Source organism: Castor canadensis, chromosome 18 (assembly GCF_047511655.1).
Source record: "Castor canadensis chromosome 18, mCasCan1.hap1v2, whole genome shotgun sequence".
Classification (NCBI taxonomy): domain Eukaryota; kingdom Metazoa; phylum Chordata; class Mammalia; order Rodentia; family Castoridae; genus Castor; species Castor canadensis.
In genome coordinates this window covers 46730573-46749263 of record NC_133403.1, presented here as the reverse complement: position 1 = coordinate 46749263, position 18691 = coordinate 46730573, and the positions used below count along the sequence as shown (strand labels likewise).

The 18691-nt window shown below is 54.8% G+C and overlaps 1 protein-coding gene across 1 annotated transcript in view; it reads left to right on the top strand.

Moving 5' to 3' along the window:
* Window positions 1-18691, top strand: part of Galnt9 (polypeptide N-acetylgalactosaminyltransferase 9) — an 89898-nt gene that overhangs the window by 55221 nt on the left and 15986 nt on the right. The window contains exons 5-6 of the mRNA XM_074060708.1: window positions 15-212; window positions 5170-5287. Coding sequence (XP_073916809.1) covers window positions 15-212; window positions 5170-5287 — 316 coding nt within the window. The remainder of the gene's footprint in view (window positions 1-14; window positions 213-5169; window positions 5288-18691) is intronic.

The following is an 18691-nucleotide window of genomic DNA, read 5'->3' as shown; positions in this document are numbered from 1 at the left end:
TGTGCCTCCCGCAGGGCTGAGCCTGCCCTCACACGGATCCAGGAGGACAGACGGCGGATCATCCTGCCGGCCATCGACAACATCAAGTACAACACGTTCGAGGTGCAGCAGTATAGCAGCGCTGCCCACGGCTACAACTGGGGCCTGTGGTGCATGTACATCACCCCGCCCCAGGACTGGCTGGACCGCGGGGACGAGTCGGCGCCCATCAGGTGAGGCAGCTCCCCGGCCAGGCCGGAGCCGGGCGGACAGGGTGGCTGTGCCCAGGCATTGGGAGTGGCAGCTGGGCTGACCCAGCACGGAAGTGACTGTCCCCATCACTGAGCGACAGGGCCAGCTCAGAGCTGAGGCCAGAGGAGGGACAGGGTCCGGAGGACTGAGAGGGGAAGAGGGTGAAAGAGAGAGAGACAGAGGGAGAGACAAAAGAGACAGAGGGAGATGGAGGGGGAGATGGAGACAGAGGGAGAGATAGAGTGGAAGAGACAGAGAGAGAGACAAGAGAAAGAGAGAGACAGAGGGAGAGACAGAATAGACAAAGGGAGATGGAGGGAGAGATGGAGACAGAGGGAGAGGCACAGAGAGAGACAGGGAGAGATAGGAGAGATAGAGGGAGATACAGAAAGAGACAGAGAGAGACAGAGGGGGAGATAGAGTGGAAGAGAGAGAGAGAGAGAGAGAAAACAAAGAGAGACAGAGGGATCCATGGTCATTTAATCTGACCCCCACAGATTGTCCTGCAAAGTATTTATTTTTATTTTGAGTGAGTTCTTTAAAGAGGGGGAGAGCTTTAACCTTTTTAAATGCACAATGACAGCGTTTCTTAGGAAACTGAGCCCAGCATGAACGGGCAGCAGTTGGCTGAGCTGAGAAGGGGTCACTGAGCCCTGGCTGGCTGCAGACCCCACCACCCCCTGATGTCCTGCCAACAGTAACGTCATTCCTGCCCTGCCAGCTTTCTTCCACCTGGCTTACTTCATCTCTTCCCACCACCAACTGAGCTTCTGAGCCCCTTCCCCGCCCCAACTCCTGTCTGATAAATCCCTGGGAAATCCACACCTTAGAATCTGCAGGCTCACCCCAATTTCTCCTGGTGACCCACAAAGATGCCAGCACTTTCCCTAGAGAGAGGCCCCTGAGCCATTGCCCTTCTCATCTGGTCTCCTCACAGGACTGGGGTGGGGTGGGAGTCTCAGAGGCCTGGTAGGACCTCACCCCTTCTCCCCATGCAAGGTGGTAGGCCCCTTTGCCATCGGGGACTGAGACCGTCCATCAGGGCACCTTGCACTGGCCTTTCTCCTAGGAGGATGTCATGGGGGGTGTTATCCAGGCTGGTGGGCAGTTCTGCCCTGCAGACCATGGATGCCCGCATTTCTGAACAACTGTACCCTCTGCCAGCAGAGAGCTGTCAGTGATAAATTGAGTTCCAGGGCAGCCTGGATGTTCAGTAGCATGGCAGGGACATTGTGAGATGAAATCACTTGGCCCCAAACCGCCCTTGTCTGATTCCACGGGAGGAAAAACTGCTTCCACCGCAGAGGAAGTTGCTGGAAACAGCAAAACCAATGAGGCTGCCAGTGCTGCCGTGGACGCCCACCGATCCCCCGAGCTGGGCCGGGCGTAGGCACCACAGGGCCGAGACGGCATAAGGCAGTCGATGGATCCCTGGGGCTCACGGGGTCTGAAGGTTTTTTCTCTTCATCTGAAATGTCCTTGATGATCCCAATTAGCAAAACAAATGCCTAGTGTGTGACATTTGAGAGGTCAGTGAATCCAGCAGGAGGCCTCTCCCACCGTTTCTGGCAGGCAGTGGACGGCCACCTGCAGCCGGGCGCTGCTTCAATTCCCAACGTGCCCCTTACCCAGTGGCACCTGCAGAGCCATTAGCACCTGTGCCAGAATCCTACAACCACGAGGAAGCACCTCGCAGATCCTACACCAGAGAAAACAGAGAGCACGTGGCTGGTCCCATGGAAAGATGCTGGAGAAATGCAAACTGAGAACCCAGTGGGCATGGCAACCTGCCCACAACCAGAGGGAAAACGAAAGCTGACAAGAGCAAGCGCTGCTGGGAGCCTGATAAATGGGGAACAGCTTGGAGAACAGGTGGGGCCTTTTAAAAATGTACAAAAGCTCCCTGAACCCAGACATTCAACTCTCGGGAGCCTTAGCAAAGATAAGCGAAAACTGTGTTCACCCAAAGACTTCCACAAGGAGCCATCTCAGACATCACCTCCACTGTGCCATGCCCTTGGGACAGAAGACACACGTCATATCATTTCTTTGTGCCTGTATAGTACTCCATTGTGTGGACAGACCACTATTTCTTTATCCCCTCTCCTACTCTGGGCAGGTGTCTCGATTCCACGTTTAACCTTAACACAGGGTCTGGGTGGACCTAAAGGCCCAGAAGACAGGAGCCAGAAGGAGGAGATCATGGCTTTGGAACAAGCAGTGCTCCAGCCAGGACCTGGGGGATCACTTCCGTGTCCTGCTATCTCCCTGAAGGTTGTAGGACAGCCCACAAGTAGGGATGATCCCCATAATAGTCAGGGCACCCCCAAACCTGAGAACCACTCAGCATGGGCATCCTTTAGCTCTGCTGTTTTCTGTAATCACAGCAAGAATTTCTCATGCAAATAAATTCCTTATGAGTTTATTTAAGTTTATTTTGGAACTGAGCAATCATAAAAAAATCACTACCAGTTATAACAGGTTTGGCGGGCAGGGATATGGACATCCCATTCATCAGGATTAGTGTGGCCGTGGAGAAAGCGAGAGACGAACCTGCTGCTCGTTGGACTCACCTAACCATTGAGTGCACATGATCAAAAGTCAAAGACGGCTGGTGGAGTGGCTTAGGTGGTAGAACGCCTGCCTAGCAATCGCGAGGCCCTGAGTTCAAACCCCAATGCCACCAACAAAAAAAAGTCAAAGATGGCACTAAATTTTGGTTAGCGTTAGCTTTGAGGCTAAACTAATGACAGGAGCAAATGGAATCATTCCACAAATAAAAGGATAATTGGGTTTTAATGCCCTGTTATTCTTGGACAGTGGACGGGGTTTATTTCGCTTCTCGCTCATGGAGGGAAGAGGTACTTCTTTTAAATTATGACCACGATGGAGTTCTTGCCGTGTTTTTATTGGAGAAAGACTCGGAGCGGGAGGTGAGATGTTGGGGACAGAGCAGTCTCGGTCCTCTGGGTCAAGGCCTGGGAGAAACAAGCTCTGAGGCCAGGAGAAGTCATCTTCGTGATGAAGCAAAGTCTTTCACCAAGAAGTACGAGCTGGGTGTGGTGCTCACGCCTGTAATCCTAGCTACTCGGGTGACAGAGATCAGGAGGACAGAGGTTCAAAGCTAGCCCAGGCAAAGAGTTCTCAAGACCCTATCTTGAAAAAAACCATCTCAAAAAAGAACTAGGGGAGTGGCTCAAGGTGTAGGTCCTGAGTTTCAAACCTCAGTATCAAAAAAAAGAAAAAGAAAGGAAGAAAAAGGAAATGCAAATGCGAATCAAAACTACATTAAAATTCCACCTCGCCCCAGTCAGGGTCAGGGGAGGATTTGGGGGAAGGGGCGGTGGAGGACCCTTATACACTGTTGGCTGGACTAGGGACTAGTGGCTGGACTAAGGCGATCTGTATGGACAGTCCTCACAAAACTAAAAACAGAACTACCTTACGACTGTGCTGTATTACTCCTGGGCACAGATCTGAAGGAGTGTAAATCAACACACAGGCGGGACACCTGCACACCCATGTGTATCACAGCACTGTCCCCATAGCCGAGGGGTGGAATCAGCCTAAGTGCCCAACAATCAATGAATGGATAAAGAAAATGTGGTCGATATGCACAAGGGAGCATTACTCAGCCATAAAGAAGAATGAAACTCTGTTATCTGCAGGAAAATGAGAACTGGAGATCAACATATTGAGTGAAATAAGCCAAGCTCAAATAGCCAAGCATCGTCTATTTTCACTCATCTGTGGAACCTAGGTCTAAAACAATAAAAATAGCAACAGGATTTGATTGCCAAAGGGGGGACAGTCAAGGGGAGAAGCAGTTGGGCAGAGCACAGGGGAGGGTACTCAGGGTAAAGAGGATGAAGTGCGTTACCCGTAGACATAAAACGAGACCCCAAATGCTGCTTGAAAATGGGGGGGAGGGTGTCAAGGGTACATAACACTGGGTGACCTTGTTCAGAGGACACCGTCACATCTGTGACATTTTCCTGGTTTGTTTGCGATTCCTAAAAACAAAAGCAGAGCTGAGGAGGTGCCCTTTTTCCCCGCGAGTGGACTCCACCCGCCTCCTGCTGGATGGAGTCTTTTCCGCCTCCTCTCTTTTTCACTCCTCCTGACCAGGCGCCCGCTGACCCTCAGTGTGCCATGTCACCAGCGTGTCACCACCCACTTGCTCTGCAGCCACGCTGGGTCCTGCTTGGGTCATCACCCCCACCCCTGCTCTCCAGGGATAGGTTTTTGGTGTCCATTAGGAAAAACTCAACTCACGCATCCACTCGTGATTTCACATCTGTGGATGTGGGACTGGAGGTGTGGCTCCAGTGGTAGACCACCTGCTCTGCAAGCGTGAAGCCCTGAGTTCAAACCCCAGTCCCACCAAAAAAAAAAAAAAGGCAAAGATAAAAATATGTAGCTGTAAATAGCATCGTGATGAGGTAATAAAACCACACAGGTGTGCACTCCACAACTCACGGTGTGTCATGCTGACTACTGTGAGATTCTGTGGGGTTGAGCAGTGCACAGCCTGCACAGCTGCCTCCTGCGGGCCCAAAGGCCGAGGCAGACAGGACAGGACACTGAAGCAGGAGGTGACAAGGAACTCAGGCATGGGAACGGTGTTCAAAGCAGCTGCACAGCTCCCCGGATAAATTCTTCCTTCTGCTCCCTGCCCTGGTTTGTGTCACCTGTTGAAGTCATACAATGAGCTTTGGGAACCTGGTCTGTGCTGGGTCTGCCAGGCTCTGGGGGGCACGAGGAGAAACAGCTTCCCAAGCACAGGGTGGGGACAGAGATGCAGTGAGAGGGTACAGAGAGGCTGGGGCCCCCCAGAACTCTCTGGGCTGCTGGCCTGGCCTGCATGGAGCACCCAGCAGATGGGACTCAGGGCCACACCCTGGGGACTTCCTCACGCCACTGACTCTGCCTCCCCAGGACGCCCGCCATGATTGGCTGCTCCTTCGTGGTGGACCGGGGATACTTTGGGGACATCGGCCTGCTGGACCCGGGCATGGAGGTGTATGGTGCAGAGAACATCGAACTGGGGATGAGGGTGAGTGGGGCCTGGACCCCTGGGGACGATGAGCCAGGCATGGCTCATTCTTGGAGGGGAGCCTGCTGGGTGTGGGACCCTCCAGCTCTCGAGCTGTGTCAGTAGAGATGACAGCCCAGTGGGATCCTAGAAACCTCTAGCACGGCAACAGGGACCAGAGTTCCCTACTCTCCCTTATTTTCAAGATGTCGTTTCTGCCTCGTTGGTTGGAGGTCTGGTGGAGTTGCTGGGTCCTCGGTCCTCAACCCATGTGGCCACTTGGGGAGGAAATCCGTCCTTGTACCCTCTGCATGCTGCTCTGTCCATCTCAAGTGGACGTAGAAGGTGGGGTGCCCGCGGAGGGACACAGGGGAGCAGCCAGCCACAAGGAATGGTGCCAGTCGAGGCTCAGAGCCTGGCCAGCCCTTGTGCGGTTCCCTTAAGGCAAATGTGGATGTGGCCCTGGCCTGGGATCCTCACGGCTGTCTCCAGCCAGGAGCTGGGGGTCCTGGAACCATTTGTTTGCCATCTCCCCTGTAGAGTACCCAGTGGCCAGACCCCATGGCCAGGCCCTGCGGCCACAGAGGGACCAGGAGAGGTGGATCTGCCTTCCCACGGCCCAGCTTCCAGGGGCCAGAAAGCAAAGCAGGGAGGAGATGGGTGGGAGGCCTGCCTGAGAAGGGACCATCTATGGAAAGCCCTTGAGAGCCATGGAGGAGCCTGGACTTTGATCCAGGGAGCTGTGTCTCGAACACTGTGCCTGGCCTATCCTTCAGTGCTGTGTCCTGTCCCTGTCTCAGCATTTGGGGCTGCCATGTACAGTTGTGTGTTGGTCGACTCCATGGAACCTCACTGATATCAGTGGAGAGGTGGTGTTACAGGCAGGTGTGAAGGCCCCAGGGCAGGTGGGCCAGAAGCTAGTGTGGCAGTGGCCAGTAGGGTGGAGGGACAGAGCTCTGGGGCTTGTGGCCACTGTTCTAAGTGGGAAGGAGAGGGAGGCTCTGAGCTGAGGCCCTGCTTCTTAAAGGAGCCTTTGGCCCCAGGGGTGGAAGAGGACACACTGTGGGGACAAGGACCCAGCAGGGAGAATTACAGGAGGGGGATGGAGACGGCAAGCAGAACCAGATCCCAGACCCTTGAGTGATTCTGAAGGAGGCTGGTGGAGGGCTGGGCATGAGGGTCAAAGTGTTGGGAAGGGTGGAGGTGCCACCATGAGGGCAGGGAGATGCCAGACATGGCAGGTGGGAGGCGGTGCAGCCCACCAAGCCCCAGGCCCTGCAGAGCTGAGAGCACCGGGAAGGTCACCCTGGCTGAGGCTCCCTGAGGAGCCAGGATCCTCTGCCACTGGCTCTCACAAGGAGGCTCTGTCAGCCTCACCTCCCACTGGTGGGACTCCATGTTCATAGCAATGGCTACACCTGGAGCAGTCTGAGAATTTTGTAGAGGAAAAACAATGCACCTTCTTATCCTGAAAAGAAATAAAATCCAAAATAAAATTGGATTCAGAGGTCCGGCTCCACCTAGGCCGGTATTCTGGGCTCTGTTCTCCACCAGCATGGCTCGGGGTTGGATTGAGGCCATGGGGTATAGCAGGCCTGTACTGGGCTGCAGAACCTCTTGTGGCCATGTTGGGGACTGGACTTCTTCCAGGGGGCCGTGGTCCAGGCTTTGGTGCCAGGCATGGTGGGACCAGCTCGTGGTGTCAAGTCCTCACCTTGCCCAGTTCTGCACGTTGATGTCGTGTGCGTTTCCTGTGACTCCACCTCATCCAGGCTCAGCCTCTGCCCAACCAGTCGGTCAGTCTCTAATCAGGAGCGGCTGCTCTGTAATGAGGCTGTGTCTTGCAGGTGCCACATGTGGGCCAAGGCCCGGGCTGAAGGCAACAGGGTTTCTCTCTCGACTGTGGAGGCTGAGAGTTTGAGGTCCGGGGGGTCCTCTCTGCCTCTCTCAGCTTCCACGCTTCTCTGCCCCTTGGGTTGTGTGTTCATCCCTGGGGTCACTTGGCCACCATCCCCCACGTCGTCTTCTCTCTGTGCGTGGCTCTGTGTCCACATTTCCTCTGTCATCAGGACACCAATCGTGGTGGACAGGGGCCCCTAAGTGGCCTTTGTCTAACTGTAGAACCCTGTCTTCCAACAGGGTGCACCCTGAGGTCCTAGGGTCGGAACCTTTAGGGACACTGTTCAGTCCACACTGTGGATGTCACTTTGTCACAGGAAAGCAGGGAGTAGTAGCACCCTCAAAGGATTCTGGGGATGGAGGAGGCAAGAGACTGGTCTCTGTCTCCACTCTGGCCCCGAGGTAACTGAAGTTCCTGTAGAAACGACAGGCCTGGCCCAGGGGAAGACACTCAGAGCAGAGCCAGCAGCGAGGACTTTCCCAGAGTTGTCCCTCTTCCCCCCGGCGGTCTGGGTGTCCACTGGCGTGGCCTGGGACACTGGGACACACAGACCTCCCCTCAGTCCCTGGCTGAACCATGTTCTCCTGGGCCATGGTGCCTGGGCTATTGGCCCAGAGCGCCTTCGGCTGGGGCCCCGCCAAGTGAGTGGTAAGGAAGTGCCCGGGGCCAGCTGGTGGTGGCCGTGAGCCTGGCCTGGTGGGGATGTGAGCTTTGGTTGGGCCTTGCACCTCGTCATTTTGCAGGGGGCTTTGGAGGTGTTTCATTTAGTTTCCTGTGGTGCTTTTCACAGAAAAGATTAAGATAGGTTTTAAATTTTTATCAACAGTTTATTAAAGTCACAACTCTCAAAACCTACTTAAGCCTCTAAGTTAAATTTAAAGATCGCATTATTACAGATACAAATGCAATCAAATAAGAGCAGGCACCTCATCTTTGTCTTCGATTAAGGTTTGCTTAACTCAGGAGGACAGATTAACCCAGAGCCATTGCACAACCAAGTCATTTGTGCCTTTAGTTAATTAAGTCCTGTGAATCTTTCAAAAGTGACACAAAGGTAACATTTCTTCCTTCCTTTTTTAAGCACTTTAAATGCCTGATAACATCAGAAATTTCCCCAAGTGCCCAAAAAACACTAGTCCGTCTAACAAATTGAACTTAAAACAAATCTCAAGCATTTGGGGACTGTTCGAAGATGCATTAAATTCTCCTGCATGGTCCAATTTTAAGTCACAAACCCAGAATCATTCTGATTACACATTTTAAAAGCAGAGAATCAAGAGGTCCATACACGGTGGCTCCTGCCTGTAATCCCAGCTACTCGGAAGGCAGAGGTCAGGAGGATATCAGTTTGAGGCTAGCCTGGCCAAAATGTTAGTGAGACCCCCATCTCAATCAATAAGCCAGACGTAGCTGCGTGCACCTGTGGTCCCAGCTACTTGGGATCCAGGTTTGAGGCTAATCCCCAGGCAAAAATGTGAAACCTTATTCAAAAAATAGTTAAAAGCAAAAAGGGCTGGAGGTGTGGCTCAAGAGGTAGTGCCTAGCAAGCGTGAGGCCTTAGTTCAAATCCCAGTACAATTAAAAAATAAAGACAAAAAAGCAAGGTTAACCTCATGGATTTTAAAATGTCAGCTGTCTTTCCCTGTTGTGACTGACACACAGCTTCCTATAGTGGCCCATCTTCCCCCAACACACCTCCTGGGTGCTAAAATGTCCAGCTCAGGAGACCTGGCATCCTTGGGCTCAGAGCCCAAGGATGGTCCCATCTCAAGGCTACAGACCTCACCACAGAGATGGAGGAAGAGAGGCTGCTGGGAGGGTGAAACCTGGGACCAGCCACATGGCCTGTCGGCCTGTCACCCCTGAGGTCTGAGGGACGAGGGACAAAAGCAGTATTGTAGGCGCTCAGGGAGAAAGGGAGCCCTGAGGCCCAGGTGCTCAGCAGAGCTGTGGTCCTGGGGGGTGTCAAGGCAGGACCCAGGAGATGCACCCCAGAGTCCCCCAAGCCAAGCCGGCTGAGCCAGCCAGCTTCTGCTAACTAGACCCAGTGGAGCTACAGGGCAGAGTCCGAGACCTGACTCTGGGCAACAATGTGGGTACAGAGTCACTGAGATCTTCCAGGGCAGGGGACAGACTGTGGCCAGCACAGCAGCTGAATGGAACAGGGTGGCCGTGGGCATCCCAGGCTGTGAGGGCTCAGGCCTGCCCTTCCTGCTAACCCTTTTCTGCAGACTGCTGGGGCAGGGACCCTGGGAGGGTCACAGGAGCACAGCCTTGTGAGGCTGCCCGTTGTTTCTGTGGACTTTATCCCTGGACACGCACCAGCACTGGCCACTTGCTTTTGGCTAAGTTGGGTAGCCTGAGCCCTGCCCACCTGGGTTGTGGCATGATTGTCACCTGCCTTCCTGGCTGCCAGCCACCTTCTCAAGGCCAATCTGCAGTCTACCTCCGTGCTGGACGCTGTCCGGTCTCTGAATGCAAACCCCCTCCCCTCCATTGCCAGCCTGAGGTGTCAAGAATCCCCACTGCTAGTCTGTGAGGCTGCACTGTCCCCATGGCCCCTGTGCTGACTCCTTACATCCCTGTGCTTTCATTGAACCTGTCAGTTTGTCCTCTGTGACAACTCTGGAGAAATACTCAGGGTGCAAAGTCAGCCAGGGGTGAGGATGGTGAATGAAGGGAAAGTTTTTCCTAGGCTGCTAGGCAGGCTGGTGCCTCCATGGGGCAGGAAGCAAGGGAGGAGCAGGGTGAGGGACACCCAGGCGGCTCCTGCTGGGGATAATGTCTGAGAGTCAGGGTTCTAGCCAGGAGCCATACACAAGTGGGATGAAGAATAGGAGGAAGGCTGCCATGATGTGGGAGAGAAGTGCTCATCTCAGAAAGAAAGAACTGAGGCCAGGCGTGGCGACCACAACTGTAATCCCAGGGTGGAGGCAGGAGGATTGAGAGTTTGAGGTCAGCCTGGGCTACAGAGTGAGACTCTTTCTCAAAAAATGAATGGGAAGGAAAAAAGGAAGGAGGGCAGGAGGGAGAGAGGAAAGGAAGGAGGGAAAGCCCAGCCTCCTGGGGTGACTCCACTCTGTCCCCCTAACGCAGCACAGACTGAACCTCCAGAGCCAGGGCTTGCACAGGACATGGTTGTGTCTAGGCCCTTGGCTCTATCAGGATGGAAGGGGGGGAGGGGGACAAGGAGAAGAGCTGTCCCCTAGGGTCACTGCCTGGGGGAAGACAGGGGAGACAGAGGTGGTGTCCCGGGGCCTTCCAGAGCCTGGCCAAGCCTGAGGTGCACGAGAGAGAAGTGAGCCCCTTTTTGCTGAGGACTGGATGGTTCTAGTCCTCCTGCCCAGGAGAGGGGTCCTGTCCTCCAGGGCAGAATAGCCACTGTGGTCACTGTGGACATGAGGGTGCCAGCACAAGTCCTGCAGGGAAGTAAACACTCGTTAATAACGGCAGTGCCCAGTAGGTAATGGGGATTTCCGGTGCTCCTCCTGAGACAGAGGCTGCAGGAGGCAGGCTGTGCTTATGGGGAATCCCACACTTCCTGGCTGGAAGGTGAGCAGGGTGGAATCAGGGCAGGAGACCTTTCTGCACGTGATGAACCAGGAGCTCGGCCAGGCCAATGGTCAGTCAGTGAACAGAAGCGCACACTCGGGGCTCCACTGAGCAGCAGCTGGAGTCAGAAGGGTTACTTTTGACGGAGGAGGATGTCTGAGGAGATGTTTGAAGAAGGGGGAAATAGGAGGGTGGCCCCAACTCCGGGTGGGACCAGTGTCCCCTGTCCAGGTGTGTGACCTCCTTACTCCGTCTAGAGGCTCCTGGGTTCTGGTTTTCCGTTGTTAACAGACCAAGGCTGGAGCCCAGAGGGCCCTTGAGAGAAGCAACTCTCCCTAGGGAAGCAATCTTCCCACAGGGTCCCCAGAGTCCAGGACACTGCAGGCCAGAGTGGTAAGCATGGGAGCTGAGAGGCTGACTGGGGCCATGGGGAGGGAGACCAGAGTGACGGGCAACCCCAGGAAGGCACCTGTGTGCCCCAGGCTCCTCTGTCCTTCAGGACGACTGCCCACTGGGCAGCCCTGTCTTAAAGTAGTAGGGATTTATCTGGGCAACTGTCCCTAAAGTGATTGTTCTCACAACATCTGTTTAATATTAAACAGCAATGATTTAGGAAGGCCTCTGTGATGAGTCCCCACGGGGCGCCGCTCTGTAAATTACCAGACAACCAAGGGTTTCTGCAGTTAACAGCATGGGCAGAGAGACAGCAGCACTGCCTGGAATCATTCCTGATCCTCCCTGCCTCTCCAGGCTGTGAACCCCGTGCTTCGTAGTGACCAGGAGCTGACCGCAGCCTCCTGTGTGGCTGTCTGGACAGGAGAGGCCCATGGGGCCTGCGGGGTTGGGGTGGGAGAGCCGGGACGTCCGTCCTGCAGCAGCTCCTGTCTGCAGGCGTCTGGCTCAGCTCCTGCCTTGCCTGTGGAAGCCACTCCTGTGTCTGCTGACCTCTGGCCGCCTCAGCTCCCACTGGCTTTTAGCCTGTCCATGCTGGTGGCCGCTCACTGCCTTGTGTCCTGTTTCAGATCACAGAGCAGCTTCCACAGCAGGGGCCCAAGCAGTGCTTCGAAACTCCCTCTGGGAAAGCTGGGCAGAGGCTTCCTGGACCTGAGCCGGGATGGGGAAGGAAGGAGGGTGGGCCTGGACACCCAGACCGGAGGGCTCCAGGACAGAAGGCTGTTGAGAGCAGGAAGCAGAGGATAGGGGAGCAGGACACAAGTGTCCTGTGAGAGAGGAACACGAGGACAGGTCAGAGACCATGGCACACGTGGACAGACAGTGAGGAGCCAAATGCCAATCCATACTCCTGGGGGCAGAAGACACAGCTGCAGAGCTCGCTCTGTGCAGACACCAGACAGCAGCCAGCGTGTGGGACACAGTGTGGGGTACAGGTGGGTGCCTGGGCAGGGCACAAGGCCACACTAAGCCCCTGCAGGAAATAATTTCCTTTCTGTCTTTCTGTCTCTCTGATTCTGTCTGTCTCTGTCACTGTCTCTCCATCTCTCTATCTCTCTGTCTCTCTCTGACTCTATCTCTGGCTCACTCTGTATCTCTGTCTCTCTGTCTCCATTTCTCTCTGTGTCTATCTCTCTCTGTCTTTGCCTCTCCGTTTCTGTGTCTTTCTGTGTCTGTCTCTCTGTCTCTGTCTCTTTGTCTTTCATCTGTTCTGTTCCTCAGCCATGCACAGCTCAGGCAGTGACAAATGGGACCCTGTGACCCTCCTGCCCCATGTCAAGTGTAGGACTTACCCATCGTCACCCCACACTGCAGCCCCTTTTACCCTTCTGGTTATTTCCAGTGGACACCTCAGGCCAGCTTCTCGACACTTAGTGCTCCATGGCCGCCCTGTTCAGTGGAGGACAGACCACTGGCTATCTGGGTCTCCAAATAGATCTTCTGTTTATTTTCATGATTACCGTTCATTTTTGGTGAGAGAGAGTGGTTTTCACCTAAGGCAGTGATGTGAAATTTTCTCTCAGTGTTCAGTTAGTATTCAAGTGGACTTAAAGCCACAGTGACACCCTCGCAGATGAGAGAAGCTGGGGTCTGTGTCATCTTCCGAGCCTTCCCAGGGCCCTGGAAGGAGTCACAATATCCACTCACAGGAGGGAGCAAGGCAGACAGGGTGAGTGACTTGTCCAAGGCCACACGTTGTCCTAGGCTGCTTTCCACACTGCACAACGAGGTTGTGTCAGGTCCTGCTGCCAGGACACTGGTGGCTGAAGGCCCTGGTCCATGCAGAAGTGTCCTTTGTACAGTATCATCCTGAGAGGGGAAGGACCTCCACCATTTATCCCCCACCCCCTTCCCACCACCACCCAGTGCCCTGGGCTTCTCCTACAGATGAAGATCTGGGGGCAGTGTGAGCAGGTGGACAGGGACAGACCAGGACACGACAGCAGCAGCCTCAGGCCCTCGATACACATGGGCTCCCGTCAGGTTATACAGGACTGCAGGTGCGAGGGGCAGAAGTGCAGGAGAGGTCAGCAGAGCCCATGGAGGGAAAGTCAAGGCTGCTAGTGGTCACACAAAGGATGAGCAGAGATGGCCACACGGCCACAGTGGGCAGAGACCCAGGCCGCTGCAGCTTGGGCAGGGAGGAGGCTGCGGATGGCGGTGAGGGAGGAAGTGCTGTGTGGAGCGAGGGGTCACGGGGTGGTGTCTTCTGGCCTCCTCTGATTCTTTGTGCAGGTGTAACGGGGTGGATTCTGTACAAGGAAATAAAACCGCCCCTCCCTTCCCCCACTGGCCAGCACTCAGTCCTCCTGGAGCTTGGACATGGCTGTGTTGCCTCCAGGATTGACTTGTCTGTCTCAGCTAATTTATTCATGAGACGTGGTGCGGTCAATCACCAAGATTGAGATCGATGCTGGGGAAGGGGTGACATTTGCTCAGATTTGAAAGGTCTGTCTGACCTTGAACTCCAGCCCTGTCCTGAGGGGCAGAAACTGGCCTGGCTGACTGGCCTGGTGGGGGCAGCAGCAGGGGGCAGGGCCAGGTCTCCATAGCCAATCTGGCTCTGACCACCCTGGGGGGGTGCGGTATGGAAAGGGGACCAGATGTGCCCCAGCCTCAGAAACCCCAAGACGCTCCAGTGTTGCCCCAGGACTCAATTAAAGGTCCTTTCTGCCCACAGAGAGCCCCACACCAGGGAGGCCCTGTGTGTCCATGAGAGATGGCTCACAAGACCTTCTGAATGGGGACTGCACAGGAATGCGGAAGCCATAGCGGTCAGTGATGGTTGCCCAGGGTTGGTCCACTGCCCAGGGGAGCTGCTTGGACCGAGGAGCCAGTGCATCTGGGAAGTATCCCAGGAAGTGCTTTGTGGCCATGGTCTCAGAACCACTTGGAACCAGGTTGCCACTGGGTCACCCACCTGCAAGGGGCAGCACGGCAAGTAACTGTGGTCCGACGCCTGGCTAGAAGGGGCTGTCCGCAGTGGGCATCCTCCTCCTCTTTGGCTCAGCCCAAACGCCTTCCTGGACCCTGCCCAGCACACACACCGGGCCTGCTGCCTCTGCCTCACACAAGCACCTCCACTGCCATTGCACACCTGTTGCTTGTGGTTTACTGCCCATCTGCCTTCATTAAAATATGGCTTGTCACATGTCCCTGGAGCCCACATGGTGCGCAGTTGGCACCACACAGCTTGGAAGTGATGAGATAGGTGGGAAAAGGAGGCCTCTGTATGATGCTGAGTGTGGAGCCTGGGGTGGGGAAGGATAAACAAGGGAGTCACTCATTTGCTGAGAAAATTCCTTTTTATTTTTTGGCAGCACTGGGGTCTGAACTCGGGGTCTTGTGCTTGCTAGGCAGGTGCTCTACCAGGCCCTTTTGCTCTATTTTTCTAATAGGATCTCACATTTTTGCCCCAGCTGGACGGTGATCCTCCTATTTGTGCCTCCCTTCTACCTGGGATGGCAGGTACACACCAGGCCCAGCTTTTTAATGGTCAAGATAGAGTCTCACAAACTTTTTGCCTGGGCTGGCCTTGAACCACCATCTTCCTGATCTCTGCCGCTTGAGTATCTAGGATTACAGGCGTGAGCCTCCATTCAGGCTTGTGGAGCAAATTCTTACTGCGTGTCCACAGGCCTGGCAGAGAGCGAGGTCAAGGAAGGGCCTCCCCCACAGAGCTTCCCACAGGTACACAGAACATACCACGTGGCCTCTGTGGCTGTGGCCAGACAGAAGCAGAAAGGGTTGGGAAGTTTGCCTGGGAAGGCGGGAATCTCGAAGCAAAGATGGGGGACTGGAGGGGATGGGGGGTTACATCTAAACTAAGACATGGAGGAGAGCGAGCGAGGCAAGCTGCGTGGCCAGCAGAGAAGCGTGTGGATGGAGGGCAGAGGCCCTGCGTGGACCATGCTGGAGAGGGTGCAGGGGAAGGGTGGCCATGTCACAGAGACCTTGACCAGCTCCTGGACAGGATGCCACTTGTGGCCCATGGCCTCTTAGTCATAGGGCTGTGCTCTGCCGCCCGCACTCCTCCCACGCAGATCCGTGCTGAGCACTGTGGCCCACTCAGCCTTTCTGATCAGTTCGGCCCAATTAGAGTCACTCTGTGATCTCTGGCCCAATTTCCGCTCCTGTGATTATAGAAATGCCAGTTTCACGTCTGCTAATGAGGAACGTCTAGAGCCAATTAGGGGGAAATGGACCCATTAGGTTTAATAAAGGTCAAGACAGAAATCAAGCCTGAGAGTCCGGTCAGGAGAGCTGTCTGCAGAGTGGACGTCAGACATCGGAAAGTCTAAAGGTCCAGTCTGCTGCCCCTCGGGGCAAGACAGAACATGCTTCTGTCCTGTCCCAAGGGCCCATGCTGGCTGGAGACCCCACCACTCGAGCGCCTCCATTAGCCCCTAAATGGTTTTTCCTGTATCCCCAGGGAGTTCATCCACAGTCCTGGAGCCGTGGACAGAAGGGCAGCTGGGGAGACTATGGGGCCTGTTCCTGTTTTGTAGATCCCCACGTTCAGGAAGGGTTAGCTCCAGACTTGGTGTGGGGGGTGGTATCTGATAATGGCACAAGGCCCAAGAGTGGCAGGGCCCCTCTTCCTGGCCACCCCAGATCAGGTGACGGCCACAAGGTGAGCTCTTCACCTGCAGCCAGTTCTGCTCCACCTGTGCCAATGAGCCCCCCGCAGTGAGGAGCAGGTGCTGTGGGGACAGTCGGGGGATTGTCTGCCGACTACAGGAGTGTCTTTGTGAAGAAGCCACTGCAGGCACTGCATTTTCAAAGATTCCTTGAGACTCGTATCTGGAGCCTGCCTCCACCCACTAACTTGCTGGGCCTCATCCTCTCCAGCCTCAGTTTCCCCACCTGTACCAAGGGACTCAACTCCTGGAACCATTTAAGGATCAAGTGCAGCTTCTCATAGCCCAAGAGCAGAGCAGTCACACAGCCAAGTAACCATCGTCCTGTGCAGACTCCAAGCTCCTTTGCCTTTCTTGATAAAAACCTCAACCTGAACGCACTGGAGCTGGAGGAAAGCCAAGATGGCCACAATCCATCTCTGTCCACACTGAGGTGTGCCTCTGTGGCGTGCTCATCTGTGGACACGCACGCGTACTTTGTGGGGTTTGCTGAGCTTTGCCATGTTCGTGTGGAGCCCGACCGTGGAACCGGCCTTGGACACCTGTGCACAGTGGCTTGTCCAATTCCACACTGTACAGGCTCAGTGGCTCGGGTCACAGGGCTCCAGTGCTGGCTTGGAGGCTGCTTCTGGGTGTCTCTGCCTCGCCCATCCCAGAAGTGACTGCCCTGTGTGACTTCCCTCGCATCCCTGTCACCTCCTCAGATGAGTTTCTGAAGTGGGAATTCCTGGGTCAGAGGCAGCGTCTGTGGAGCTTGGGTAGCAACTCCTGCCACCTTCTGTGTGTGGGGGGGGTGTTTACAGGGGGTGTGAGGTGCGTATGGGGGTGTGGGGGTGTGTGAGCAGAGAGTGTGTGTACAGGGTGTGTGTACAGGGGTGTGTGTATGGGGGAGCAGGGTGTATGTGCAGGCTGTATGAGGGGTGTGAGTGTCTTCGTATCTGTTCCGGCTTTCTACTTTTAACCATTACCTCGTTGCTTGTCTTGGCTCCTGGCCCCATCTGGAAAGCGCTGGGGACTGGCAGGCTCCCCAGCCCATGCTCTGGGCCCCATGTCTCATCCCAGCTCCCTTTGGGATGCGTTCTGTGAAGTCCACACTCCATGAAATCTCTCTATGGCCATGTCTGCCAGCCACTGAGCAGGTGTTGGTTTTACATTTTAATTTCTGTATTTGCGAGACTTCTTCCCTTGTTCTTCATACCTGGTCGTTTTATTTCATTTTATAACTGCCTGATTTGATTCAGAATCACATGTTCTTTTTCATTTATTTATTCACTCGTTTGTTGGTAGTACTGGGATTGGAACTCAGGGCCTCGTGATTGCTAGGGCAAGTGCTCTCCTACTTGAACCATGCCCCCAGCCCTTTTTGCTTTAGTTTACTTTTATGGAGTCTTGCACTTTTGCCCAGGGCCAGCCCTAGACTGTGATCCTCCTAACTCCACCTCCCACATAGCTGGGATTACAGTTATTCTGCTTGTTTTTTAAGATGGGGCCAGCTGTAGCAGTTGGGGTCTCTGGAGACCCTGGCAGCCAACTTCAGCTCTTTTGGGGTTTCTGATCCTCGTTGGCCACAGGCCTCAGATGTGTGGGTCTCAGAAGCTGCAGGTGACGGTGCTGTGCTGAGCTCAGGGGCCACACTGTGAGACCCACTCACTTAGAAAGAAGAAATTCGCTTTCTTTTTCCATGTGTTCAGTGTCCCGAGAAGCCAACAGAGGAGCTGGAATCAGGCCAGCCACCAGAAACATGGACGGAGGTTTCAGGCCAGTGCTGAACAGGGGTTTCTTGTGGTGAACTGAGCCTGAGGCGCCACCTCTGACTCAGCCTAGGGGAGCACCTGTGAGGTGACATGCCTCCTCCCAGGTCCCTGAGCAGTGGTGGCAGTGAGGATGCTGACGTCACAGCGTCTGGCTATGTGCCCCGTTAGCCACAAACGGGAGCAAAGTTGCGCCTCAGAGACCCAGCCACAGGACAGGAAGGCTCACACGCCACCCTGTGAGATGGAGGCTGAGAAGAAGCGGGAGCCGAGGCCCCCAGCACCCCATCCTGGTCCCCAGTGGCTGCCAGCCACGGCCACTATTTAAAAAAAGAATTTGTTCTATTCAGGATGGCAAGGCCCCCAGCGAGGAGCCCACGGCCACTGATGAGATGGTTTGCCACTCACAGTCCCCAGAGGAGGGAGCACCATGCCACATGGAGTCACATGAGAGCCTCGGGGAGTTGAGGTGGAGGGCGCAAGTCCTGCTGTGGATCCTCAGGAAGGAAGGGGCAAGCAGGCAGGTGACAACTGGGTGAGAAGTGTTAGGTACAGCTCTGAGTACAGTGCCTTTAGCAGAGAATATGCAATAAAAACAATAGACAGGCGATAGATACAAGGATGGATGGGTGGACCAGTGGATGGATGGATAGATGGTAAAAGAATGAACAGTGGATTGGTGGATGGATGGATGGATGGATAAATAGGTGGGTGAGTGGATAAAAGGATTGATGGTGAATGGATGGGTGGATGAGTGGATAGATTGTGGATGGATGGTAGATGGATGAATGGGTGGGCGGGTGGATGGATAGATGGGTGGATGGGTGAATGGATGGGTGGATGGGTGGATGGTTGGGTGGATGGATAGGTGGAAGGGTAGATGGATGGATGAATGGAAAGGTAGGTGGGTGGAAGGGTGGGTGGATGGATGGATAGATGGTTGGGTGGATGGATGGGTGGATGGATGGATGAATGAATGGGTGGATGGTTGGGTGGACAGATGAGTGGATGGTTAGGTGGATGGGTGGGTGGATGGTTAGGTGGATGGGTGGGTGGATGGAGGGATGGATGGGTGGTTGTGTGGATGAGTGGATAGATTGTGGATGGATGGTAGATGTATGAATGGATA